Source organism: Herpailurus yagouaroundi, unplaced genomic scaffold (assembly GCF_014898765.1).
Source record: "Herpailurus yagouaroundi ecotype Mexico unplaced genomic scaffold, PumYag 100, whole genome shotgun sequence".
Lineage (NCBI taxonomy): Eukaryota > Metazoa > Chordata > Mammalia > Carnivora > Felidae > Herpailurus > Herpailurus yagouaroundi.
The window spans coordinates 6,439,250-6,452,522 of NW_024412391.1; the positions used below are offsets into that span (position 1 = coordinate 6,439,250).

Below are 13,273 nucleotides of genomic sequence, written 5' to 3' on the forward strand. Positions count from 1 at the left end.
AACACTGTGGAGTTTCCTCAAAAAATTAAAAATAGACCTACCCTATGACCCAGCAATAGCACTGCTAGGAATTTACCCAAGGGATACAGGAGTGCTGATGCACAGGGGCACTTGTACTCCAATGTTTATAGCAGCACTTTCAACAATAGTCAAATTATGGAAAGAGCCTAAATGTCCATCAACCGACGAATGGATAAAGAAGATGTGGTTTATATATACAATGGAATACTACTTGGCAATGAGAAAGAATGAAATCTGGCCATTTGTAGCAACGTGGATGGAACTGGAGAGTATTATGCTAAGTGAAATAAGTCAGGCAGAGAAAGACAGATACCATATGTTTTCACTCATATGTGGATCCTGAGAAACTTAACAGAAGACCATGAGGAAGGGGAAGGGGGAAAAAAGTTATAGAGAGGGAAGGAGGTAAACCATAAGAGACTCTTAAATACTGAGAACAAACTGAGGGTTGATGGGGGGTGTGGGAGAGGGGAAAGTGGGTGATGGGCATTGAGGAGGGCACCTGTTGGGATGACCACTGGTGGAATTAAAATAATAAATAAATAAGATATGGTAGAAGAAGAAGAAGAAGAAGAAGGAGGAGGAGGAGGAGGAGGAGGAGGAGAAGGAGAAGAAGAAAATGATGGCGGCGGCAACATGGGTGTAGAAGAAAGTGCAAAGTGATCTTGAAAGACTTTAGAAGAAAACAAAACCCAGCCGCAGACCCTCTGCTTCAGCCATGAGCAGACCTTTTAACAAAGGTCAGGATCTTCCTGCAGTAGAAGACACTGACAGCCACCACACCCAGGACAGTGAGTTTGTATAGGGATCCCTTTACATGTTCTGACCCATTCTCCAAAACCCCAGATCACAAGGACTCTATTCCCAACCAGTCCAATGAGAAATTCGGCCACTGCCACCACCATCAGCAGTGCTAGGGCAGCAGACAGCATTGCTGGGGACAGGGGTCTCACTGATGTCCCAAAAGATTCCCTGCTTCAGTGATGAATGTGTGTGGCTCCTGGCTGAGCCTCAGATCCCCTACGAGTGATGGAGTATTAGAGCGGAACATTTCACTTCTCAGAGTTCAGATTCTGTCACTGTCCTTTTGAAATCCATTCTCTGGCAAAGAAGGCAAAGCTGTGAACACAAGTAATGTTCTGGAAGGTAAGAGTCTCACTTCCATTTCCATGTGCATGAAGCTGGTCTGGAATCTGAGATGAGGAACAAGCCACAGCTACAGACCACCCTTCCAAAGGAAGCAAGTAAAATCCGTAGGTACCCTGGAAACTTGTTCCCACCCACCCAACTCCGCCAAACCAAAATAGACATTCTGAGAATCTCACCAGTGGCAAATGCAAAGCACCTCATGGTATAAACAGGGAAAGTACAACATTTATGAATGCTTTAGCAAATATTTATCAAATGTCTACCGTGTGCCAGGCCCCTAGTCCAGTCTTGGGGGAGATAATGGCCAAAAAACAAAGTCCCTAGTGTCACAGAGCTCACATTCTAGTGGGAGAGGCAAATAATCAATACTGTTTTAACATGTTTATACCTTGAGCATATAACCATAGAGTTGTATTTATACACATACAAAGGCCTGTTCCAACAGCAGGGAAAAAGAAAAGGATAGGGTGAGAAAATGAATGAAAACAACTAGGAGACAGGATAAGTATTTACTGCTGCATAATCAGTGCTAGAGGAGGTCAGCGTGGAGAGAAATCTGGGAATCACACTACGAGTTCATTTCCATACAGAATGAATTGCTCAGCATATCAGCCCCCAAACCAAGGGCTGAAACGAAGGACTGTATCTGGAGAGTAACAACCTCAGCATTCTCTAGTTTACCAGAACAACCACTTGGTTTCTACTTTTGATGCAACCCGACCACGTTGGCCATAACACTACCACACCTCTTTCTACCAAAGTCCCTTCCATTCATATGCCTACTATTCCACTGCTCTGGGCTTTCAGCCATCCTCACAGTACCTGAACCAAGGAAAGAAAGTCCATGAGAGACCAAGGGGAATACAAGCACCAGAAGAGACCCTCAGAGGGGGAAAGTAAACTACGGCTTTCTACTCAGCACAACAAAGCAGTCTATCCTATATAGAATAACAGTATGAATAAGCTTCTGCTCAACAAGGAAAACAATCAACAAAATGAAAGGCAGCCTATAAATTGGGAGAAAATACTTGAAAACCATACATCTGATAAGGGGTTACTATCCAAAATATGTAAGGAACACATACTATTCAATAGCAAAAAAGCAAACAACCCAATTTAAAAAATAGGCAAAGGACCTAAGACGGTCATTTTTCCAAAAAAGACATATAAATGGCTAACAGGTACATGAAAAGGTGCTCAACATCACTAATCATCAGGGAAATGCAAGTCAAAATCAGAATGAAATATCACTTTAGATCATTACAATGGCTGTTATCAAAAGAAAATAAAAGATAAAAAGTATTAGTAAAGACGTGGAGAAAAGAGAAATTTTACACACCTTTGGTGGGAACGTAAATTGGTACAGCTATTATAGATGACAGTATGGAGGTTTCTTAAAAAAATAAAAATAGAACTACCATATGATCCAGCAATCCCTCCTCAGGATCTCAAAAAGATATCTGTGCTCCCATATTTATTGGGGCATTAATCATATTAGTCAAGATACGGAAACAACCTAAATTTCCATCAACAGATGAATAAAGAAATTGTCATAGATAAATGATAGACAGACAGACATATAGAGAGAGACAGCGTCCAATTTACAATGCTTCAACTTACCATTTCTTGACTTCATAATGGCACAAAAGGGATACACATTCAGTAGAAACTGTACTTAAAATTTTGAATTTTGATCTTTTCCTGGGATATACAGTATGACACTGTCTCGTGATGCTAGCCAGCGGCATGAGCCACAGCTCCCAGCCAGTCACACAATCACAGAGGTAAGCTGATAAACTGACAACCATTCGTTTTTTCATGTTCAGTAGAGTAGTCAACATATTACATGAGATATTCAACACATTGTTATAAAACAGGCTTTATATTAGATAATTTGGCCCAACTATAGGCTAATGTAAGTGTTCTGATCACATTTAAGGTAGGCTAGGCTAAGCCATAATGTTTTCAACATGTGATTTAAACGATGAATTTATTGGGGCGCCTGGGTGGCGCAGTCGGTTAAGCGTCCGACTTCAGCCAGGTCATGATCTCACGGTCCGTGAGTTCGAGCCCCGCGTCGGGCTCTGGGCTGATGGCTCAGAGCCTGGAGCCTGTTTCCGATTCTGTGTCTCCCTCTCTCTCTGCCCCTCCCCCATTCATGCTCTGTCTCTCTCTGTCCCAAAAAATAAATAAACGTTGAAAAAAAAAAAATTTAAAAAAAAATAAAATAAAATAAACGATGAATTTATTGGACATAACACCATTGAAAGCTGAGAAAGATGTGCATGTGTGAGTGTGTCTGTGTGTTTGTGTGTGTGTGTGTGTGTGTGTGTGTGTGTGTGTGTGTGTGTGTTATTCAGCCTTAATAAAGGAGATCCTGCCATTTGCAACAATATGGATGAACCTAAAAGGAACTATGCTAAGTGAAATAAGCCAGACACACATACGAAACAGAATGCATGACCTCACCTCTATGTGGAATATAAAAAGTCGAGTAGAAAGAAGCAGAATGGCAGCTATCAGGGGTGAGGAGGCGGAGGAGATGGGGAGGTGTTACGTAGGATGGGTAAGTCTAGAGATCTGACGGACAGCATACTGACCGGGTCAGTAAGACTGTACTGACTGCTGGGCATGTGCTGAGAGAGGACATTTCAGGTGCGCTCGTCACACACACAACAATGGTACCCGTGTGAGGTGATTGCATGTTAACGAGTTTGACTTCAGTCATCTCTTCACTATGTATATGTATATCAATTCATCCTATTGTAAGCCTTAAATACATGCATTTTTAGTCAAAAAAAAATAAGCAGTTTAAAAGGTATAGGTAGAAAAGAAACAAAGAACAGGCAGCACTTCCAAACACTCAGATCTGACATCTTCACCCAAAAAATGCCCTTCCTCCACCATGTTGCCAGGCTGAGTACAGCTTCTTCCCCATGCCCCATCTGACTTATCTCAGTGACTCGAACATGCTGTATTCCTATTCACAGTGCTTCCCAGGACTGTACCTACTTTGCTCCTAGACGGCTTTGAGGCAACTCTTCTGTAGCAGCTGTGAACCTGAGCAAAGTTTCTCTTAATGAGCTGCATGAGACATTCTGCAATTCTGAATTGAGCAGACTGAGTCATGTGTAACAGGAACAGAAATTATCAAAGTGTATATATTCATAGTCTTTCCAGCTTCCTTCCCCACCACCTTATGAAGCAGTGGAGTTCTTGCTCAGTGGGTCAGTACCGCTTCTTGGGTACTGGCTTTCAGGTAGGGATTTGGAGGGAGGAGGAGGAGTGCAGTCCCAGGCCCTGCATGCAGCAAGGATCACAATCTTCGAGGAAGATTATGATAAGAATCAGTAGCAGGCTGGGGTGGAGAAACTGAATGGAATAAAAGCACGGGGGTGAGGGGCTTGGAAGATGAGAGTACAGGGGGTATTTTTGTCTGCCTCCATGAGTATGAAAATTTGGAGAGAGAGGTAAGTACAGCAGACGGAAGCTGGGGGACCCTCTAGGAGGCGGAGCTTAATTCCCCTTCTCTTGAGAGTGCGATGGACTTGGGAGACTCCTAAACAAGAGACACTGGAAAAGGGAACAGAGTAACCAAACCTGACAGTGGAGAAACCCAGCAAACACCACCTTAACCAAGCAGTCAAAGTGAACACGACCAGCGAGAAGTCAAGATGATATCATTATCCCCCGGTGTTACATGAGGAGAAGGGTGCCTCATCTCTGCTGGACTCCTCCCCAAAGGCCCACAACCTCAGTCTAACATCAGACAAACTCAGATCGAGGGACATTTTACAAAATGTTTCATGATCATGAAAACAATGCATGATTGAGAAATATCAAAGACCATTAGAGACTAAGAGCACCCGATAACTACATGCAACATGATATCTCGGATTGGATCCTGGAACAGAATAAGAACATGAGTGTGAAAACTGGAAAAATCTGAATGAGGTCTGTGGTTTAGTTAACAATCGATGTATCCATGCTGATTTGTGCTCCCCTGAGGGCTGGTGCTAATGTGAACCTGGGAGCACTTGGCTTTGGATGAGCAGGTAGCCAGTGCCCCAGCTTATGTAAGGTATCAACATCAGGAAAACTGAATGAGGGAAATCTGGGAACTCTCTGTACTCCTTTTGGAACTTTTCTGTAAAATAAAATAAAAAATCACAACTTTATTTTTGACAAGTTATATAAAACACAGTGACATGAAGCCATTTGCATGAACACTTATGTTTTTAACAGTTTGAGAACTGTGTTTTTCTAGAGAAGACTAGGGTCTTCCCATGACTTGTAAGATCAGGCTAAGAAAAGGGGCAAGAGAGAGGGCAGGTGGAGCCTTCTGAATATCCGCTCAGCCACAGCCAAGTGATCACACATAGCGCATGGGCACCAGCCCTCCTTGGGACACAAACCTCAGGACTAACTCCCTGGGGGCAGAACTTATAAGTGGAGTGCTCGTGGCCATTCACAGAAAGGCAAGGTGCTTCAAAAAGATTTGAGTTTGCCGCCTGACTCAACCAGTTAGTAGCTATGGCCTTAACCAGTCAATTGGCTTCTTAGAGCTTCAGGTTCCTCTTTATAAAAATTCTGATGTTTAACAATTTGCCTCACGTGGCTATTGTGATGATAAAAGGGCTTATGAAATTACCTAGCTTTGTGCCTAGAAAATAGTATTACCCAATTAACGCTATTTTTCTTTCCTTCCTTGGTGATTTGTCTCCACTATCATTCCTTTCAATAGAGACTACTCCTAAAACCAATACTGCACCATATGCTAATTAACTTGAAGGTAAATAAAATAAGTAAAGTAGGAGAGTGCCTGAAGTCTGCTAATATTCACGCTGTGCAAATACAGGATGAATTCAGTTGCTGTTTCTAAAGGAAGATGATGGGCTCTATATAATTCCAGAACTTCTGGGAAGCAAAAATAAAGATGAGAGACAGATTATGATTAGCCCAGGCCTTTGACAGAAGTCAGCAGCATAGAGAGGTCAGTAGGAGTTCGAGAGTAATATCAATATCAGTATCTTCCACTATTTCCTCTCTTGAGATGTCTGGATTCAGATCATCATTACATTGTCATTGTCCCAACTGTGAAAGCAGCAAAACTGAGATAAATAATTTTCCTGTATTTAAAACAGGTCAGAAGTATTATCAAACAAATCAAGCGTGTACCTGTGTTGAGACACCTCGTCTGCACGCAAGACGTGTATACACACATCAAGTCATTTACCCAGAGCCTCTTGCTCCTTCCTACCCACACAGGGTTACAGGCTTGCCTTTTCCCAGGCCCTTTATAGCCCCCAGCCATAATCCAGAGAACAAAAGCCTGTTGTGACCTGTTAAAATTGGTGCTTCCCCAGAAGACTGACCCCACCCCCACCCCCACCCCACTTAGCTAAGGGAGGATGGTGTGCAGTCTGCCCCTCCCCTGCTGTCATCCTTACCCTCCATGCTCTCTCCCTCCCCTTCCACCCCAACCTCCATTAACTCACATCACTTCCTTGTTATTAATTTCCTTGCCAGGCAAATTCTTACACAGATGCCGAGTTCCCTTTCACACTTTTTCCCTCAGAGAATAAAACTGGCCAAGGGCCAGCTATTCAAATCCCTGGGAGTTTTGTCAAACTACTGCTTCCCCCTCTACACCCACCCAAGAGAAATGGGAGGCAGAGCATACAAAATGTGAATAGAATTCCCCGCAGATCCCGGCTGCTTCTCACCTCTCTGGCCCTCCTTGAGAAGCAGCAGGCTAGACTAGAGGCTCCAACTCCAGCTCCGGCTCCAGCTCTAACTTACAAAACAAGAACATTATTGAGAAATTTATTTTAAATACCTTCCGTAAGCTTCAGTTTAACCTGCAGGCTCTTGCATTTAGGGCTATCTTAAAAGTTACATTCAGTTCATGCTTTCAACGACTAATGTCTCCTTCCTCTAAACCCCTTCTTTCATTTGTTTGTTCTTTAAACAACTGAAACTGAAAATGGCTCACGGACAAAATGCTAGTAATAGTGATTAGGAAAGCCCAAAGTCACACATGTTTAAGTAACATTTAGGCAACGTAAAGAAACTTTTAAAGTCCTTGAAACGACCCATAAAAACAAACTGATGGTTGAGGGGGGTGATGAGGGGACAGGAAAAATGGGTGAAGGGGAGTGAAAGGTACAAGCTTCTAGTTTCAGAATGAACAAATGACAAGATCAAAAGGCACAGCATAGGGAATACAATGATGTTGCAATAGCTTGTATGGTGACAGGTGGTAGTTAGTTAGGCTTGCGGTAAGCACAGCAAATACAAAAACTTGTCCGATCACTATGTTGTACACCTGAAACTAATGCAACATTGTGTGTCAACTATACTCAAATTTTTTTAAGTGGTTTTGAAATGAAAAAGTAAAAATCCTTAGAATGGATAAGAATTTCACTTAGTTCATGCATAAACTATATCCACTGTCCCATCACCTTTCTAGTGGCCTATCCCTGCCCAAGTTGCAACATTCAAAATAAATTTTAAAATGGCTTCTTCTTTAATGTTGCTACACTTTTAGTTTAAAGATATATCTCACCTGAAATAAAATGCTTCTGCACAGGGAAGGAAAAAAAATCAACAAAATTAAAAGGCAACCTACAGAGTGGGAGGAGATATTTGCAAATGACTTATCCAATAAAGGGTTAGTATCCAAAATATATAAAGAACAGATATAACTCAACACCCAAAAAACAAATAATCCAATTAAAAAATGGGCAGAAGACATAAACAGACATTTCTCCAAAGATATACAGATGGCCGACAGACATGAAACGATGCTCAACATCACTCATCATCAGGGAAATGCAAATCAAAACTACAATATCACCTGACACCTATCAGAATGGCTAAAATCAACAACACAAGAAACAATTAAGTGTTGGTGAGGATGTGGAGAAAGGGGAAACCTCTTTACCTTTGGTGGGAATGCAAACTGGTGTAGCTACTATGGAAAACAGTACGGAGTTTCCTCAAAAAAAAAAAAAAAAGCATAAATACAACTAATACAACTAACACCCTTTTGAATATTTTCTTCTTATCCTAGAAGATAAAGCTTTATAAATCGGCATGATGCTACACTGTCCCAATCTTTCCATCCACCTTGTGGTATATATACTTCAAAAAGAACTAGACTTTAAAATTAGAAGGCAAATTGGAGCCTTAAATCTACCCCTTTCTAGTTTAGTTTATGAGCCATTTATAATACCTGTTTGTGCCTCAACTTTTTCATCTGTATAATAGGTAATATCAACATTATCTAAGAAGTTGTGAGGAACCAATAAAATAGCATATAGAAATGCAGCTCAGACAATATTGGGCTATAGCAGTTCAAAGTTAAATGGCAATGGCCCCAAGTTAGAGCTACCATAGTGTATGTTTCATGAGGTTACACAGACACTGCCCTGGCACTCACCCTTCATTTCCAAGAGTGACTCTTCTTTTTTTTTTTTTTTTTTTAAATTTTTTAATGTTTATTTATTTTTGAGACAGAAAGAGAGAGCATGAGAAGGGGAGGGGCAGAGAGTGAAGGAGACACAGAATCTGAAGCAAGCTCCAGGCTCTGAGCTGTCAGCACAGGGCCCGACGCGGGGCTTGAACCCACAAACTGTGAGATTGTGACCTGAGCTGAAGTCAGACACTTAACTGACTGAGCCACCCAGGCGCCCCGAGAGTGACTCTTCTTAATGAAGAGTCTTAAACATCCCTCCCTTCTCTTAATAGGCAGAGAATACAGCATATTAGAGAGCATATAAGTTATCACATCTTGAAGAAATAAACTCTAAATTTTTTTTTTAATTCCCGGTTAGTAAGTATTTAGTGGCAGAGCATATTGGAACCAGCAAACTCCAAACCCACAGCATTGTTAAAAAGTCTGCCCAGAGAGGACTATGGGCAAGTGCCCAAACAAAGGAATATGGTATAGCATACGTTTGTTGAGTAAGGCAATAGAGACCCAAAACTACAGTGTCTGAAAGAATGGAGATATTTATTTCCCGTGAATGGTCCTGGAGTAAACAGTCCAGAGCTGGTGTGGCAGAAACTGTGGTATCAGAAACTGTGAAGCCAACTAGGATGGATGATTCCTCCCCCATCCCCAGGAAGTCACTTCATCTACTCATCCAAGATGGCCAATCATTACATCCCGCACTCGAGACCGCAGGAAGAAAGAAAGGGAAAAGGGGAAAGGAGGCCATACCTGTTCTAGGGACACCACCTGGAAATTACACACCTCACTTCTCCACATACTCTATTGGAAGAACTTGATCACACATAATACCTACTTAGAAGAGAAAGCTGTAATATGTAATTTGCTGCCAAAATTCTGGGTAGCTAAAAATTCTGTTACTATGGAAGAGAAAAGAAAGAGAACAGATACTGGGAGACCACAAGGCTTTCTGCTACTCATTTTGAGTTCTTCTGTCATGGATTTAATCATCCTCAGTAATCCTCTTATCTCCTAATCTGAAGATTCTAACATGATGAAAACCTTGGTGTTTTTTTTTTTTTTTAAGACTAAAATATCAGTTTGAGTAATCCTTACTGAATAATGCAGTCAAGATTGTGGTGTCCAGAATGGAAAATAACAGGTAATTTGTAAAATTTGGAGATTTCTCATTTAATGAAGAGAATGTTATTTAATAAGATTATTTATTTTGACACATGTAAATATTACATAAATATTTTAGAAGTACAATGACTTATTACCCTTCAATTCCCATCCCAAAACTGATCAATATTCCATCTTCAGATTCCTGTTCCTCTGTAGCCAGTCCTCCTGCTCCAACCCCTCTCCCCTCCAAAAAAAAAGTGTTCTCCTGGATAATTGTGCAGTGTCCATACAGCTCAGTACATAAATTCATAAGCAGATGATATCTAGCCATCAAAAGTCTGATGCTCCCACCACGAATCCAATGGCTCCTCTTGGCTTTCCCTTGAATTCCGTATCATGTGACGGGGTACAGTCTTTTGTAAAGTTGCACTCAGATTGCATTGATTTCACTATTTGGCACTTGCTTTTGACCTCAGGCTAGCTCCCTAGATTTTAAGATCCTTGGAATTCTCCTGGATTCAGCTTCTTTAATACTTAATCACTTCCCTCCATTCTGACCCTTCCCTTCTTTCCAGAGCAAACCTAGAAGTTCACTCCTAGAGTTTCTTGGTAATAATAGCTCAGTTACTGTGACCCAAAAGGGGAGGGTGCTTTCTCTGTAACACCTGCCACAGTATATACCTGTTTCATCTTTCTCTTTCTTCCTTTTCCTCTCTAAACCTTTCCTTTCTTCCTTTGCTCTTTGCATCCTCTTGCTAATTTTAAGCCAGTCTGCTGACTCCTGATTCACTCATTGCTAAGCCCTTACCCAGGGCTCTTTAACTGAACCTCAAAAATTTAATGATGTGAACTCTAATGTATTGTTTAATTTGGGGGAACGTCCCCTTATACTTGAGTAGCCCATGGAACAATGTGGTGACTTCCACTTAGCCAGGGATGCAACACTCATGCAAACTCCATGATAAGTAATGCCTCAAGCAAGCTCCTCAGGAAAAAAAAAAAAAAAAAAAAAAACCTGCCTAATATTTTAAATTTTTTAAATTGCAGAATGAACTGACAGACAGGCACTCAAATCAATAATTACAAAAATGAATTTCTCAGACCATTGGGAAAACCGCTAATGGAGAAAATCTTGCTCCCAAACCAGGAGGTGACTCCCGCCACTATTTACTACTGAAATTCCACCATATGTTGAAACAAAGAATCTTCTTTGCTTTTGTTTTCAGTTTAGGATGTGTGAGAATAATGAGAACAGAATGTCCTGGAGGATAAAAGGTGGAAATAATCATACAGATGGATGTGGCTCCCAAATCCATCTGTACGGAAGGGAGATACTGTAGCAGGGTAGCAAGTGAATATGGAATGTAGAGGATGAGGAAATAGATCATTAGCTTCATAGCACCCAGATGAGCTTCAGTCTGGGGATTCCAAAAATCAGTGGCGTTTTTCTGCATCTTCTGTATATGTCTCCTCAAGGAATGTATTAACAAGGAAGCGGAAGTCACATTCATGATGAACTGGAGAAAGGAGCTCAGGACCAAGGAGGTCACCAAAGACAAGATGCTCTTATTGATGTCACATACTGTACCATTGCTCCCAGTCAGAAACTCAGGAAAGGGTGATGTCTGTGTGAGCACAACATACAGGAGAGTGGAGAAGGCAGAGATCAGCACGCAGGCCAGCAGCAGCCTGGGGATCTTTGGGGACAGCTTTCGTTTCAGCAGGAGGAATACTGAGTGTTGGAAGTCAGTAATCTTCACGCAGTACAAGGCATTGAGCAAGGTTACAAGCCAGAGACTAGTAGACTCCAAAAACATCCAACACAACAGGAAAAAAGTGGACAGGTGGACTGACCTTTCGACATGTGGAGAGGTGAACAGGTAGATAATGTTCAGGAGAAACAGTCCTAGCATAATAAATCTGGTGACGCCCAAGCTGAACAGGATCCTATTAGAAGAGGAGATTCTGTGGCTTTGGACCCAAGTCCTGTAGTTGACCACTACGATAAACAGATTTACAACGAGTCCTACAAAATTCAAAATTGTTGAGACAGTGAGAGCAGATAAGAAGAGTATCTGATGCATCTTTACTCATTGAGAACTCAGCAGTGGTGGTGCCGGTGCAGGGGCAGGAGAAATCCTGAGAGGTACAAGGAGGCATCAGTACCAGCCAGGAAGGGTTTCCTTTTCCAATTGTCCCCCGTGTGGCAAATGAGCCATCAATGGTCTAAGAGCCAGCTGCTTTTGCTGAGATGCAAATCTTCCAAGGATTGCATTACCACTTCTTCATTCATATCCTGTTTTCCTTAGAAATGGCTCATTCAAACAGCCTCAGTGAACCCGGGAGTCCACTCCTCCAGGAGGAGGCCAGCTGGAGGGAGGAGTTATGGATGGTTCCAAGGACTTCCAGTCCGAGTGACAGGATCCCAGTCCAGCGATGCTTGTGTCACTGTGTCACGGTGAATGAAGCTGTTCTTCGTAGCACGCCCAGAATATGGTGCGAGTTCCCAGGCTTTATTCCTGCCCGCCCACCCTCATCCACACATCCATGGATTACCAAAATCCAGCTTCTCTATCCCCTGTCATCTGTTGATGTTGCAGCCCTATCTTCTCCATCTGTCATTCTGGCCATGCCAGCATTACTCTTTCGTCCCCAAGCACCTACAGTGATTTACAGTTATGAACAGATCAAGTTCGAGGACTTCATGCTTCCTCGAGAGAGCCTGTTTTCAATTAATTCCATCCTTTGGTGACGATTCCTTTACTTTGTATTCCCTCACCAGTCACATATATAGATTTGTGCCATAATCACTTGCTGCGATATCACTTCTGCTTGGAACAATGTCTCCAATCACTTCTGCTTGGAAAAAATGTCAGCCATTTCACGTGTTTCCTTTATAGATGTGGGCTTATGCTTACATCACAGCGGACTCTTTCCTAGACATTTAACTGCCCAAGTACTCCAGTACCAAATACACAGTAACGCTTTAGCTATAGTTTTGTGGCCCTGATAGGCATCTCACTGCCTGATTCCTCTGCAACTCCTCAGACACTAAAGGGCACCATATGCTTGGCAAATTATATTATCGACGACTATGAGTGAGTGCGGGAGTATGGCGTCTCTTATCTACTCCAGCAGTTGGGGAAACCCAAGGTGCAAGCCTCAATGCAGCCACATATAGGTTACAAAACTGGCATCAAAATAGAGCATACAAACTCCCGGTACTTATGGGAACAGAAGTACAAATAGGAATAGACAAACAGAAGCAGCTAACATATGAAGACTACCAGGTCCAGAGAAAGGAGTGAATTCATGAGGCCCTTCAAGATAGATGACAGGAAAGCAGGCCTGGAGAAATTCCTTGAGCCCAGCTGCTTACAAAAGCGTTTGCACAAAACTAAGGAGCCACGAATGACAGAAGCATGCCCAGATCAGTGAACCAGGCAAACAGAGTGAACAAGCCAGACAATGATTAAAGGGCAGATTATGTCATAGCACATATTTCCACTTAATTATTTACAA

At 42.0% G+C, this 13,273-nt stretch overlaps 1 protein-coding gene across 1 annotated transcript; it reads right to left on the reverse strand.

Annotated features, from left to right (window-relative positions):
• Positions 1-10,914: 10,914 nt before the first annotated feature.
• Positions 10,915-11,835, reverse strand: TAS2R4 (taste 2 receptor member 4). The gene has a single exon (XM_040473065.1). It carries the CDS (start codon positions 11,833-11,835, stop codon positions 10,915-10,917), a length of 921 nt encoding a protein of 306 aa, XP_040328999.1.
• Positions 11,836-13,273: the final 1,438 nt, after the last annotated feature.

Coding starts and splice junctions, on each gene's coding strand:
- TAS2R4 (XM_040473065.1), bottom strand. CDS start 11,835: ATGCATCAGATACTCTTCTTATCTGCTCTCACTGTCTCAACAATTTTG.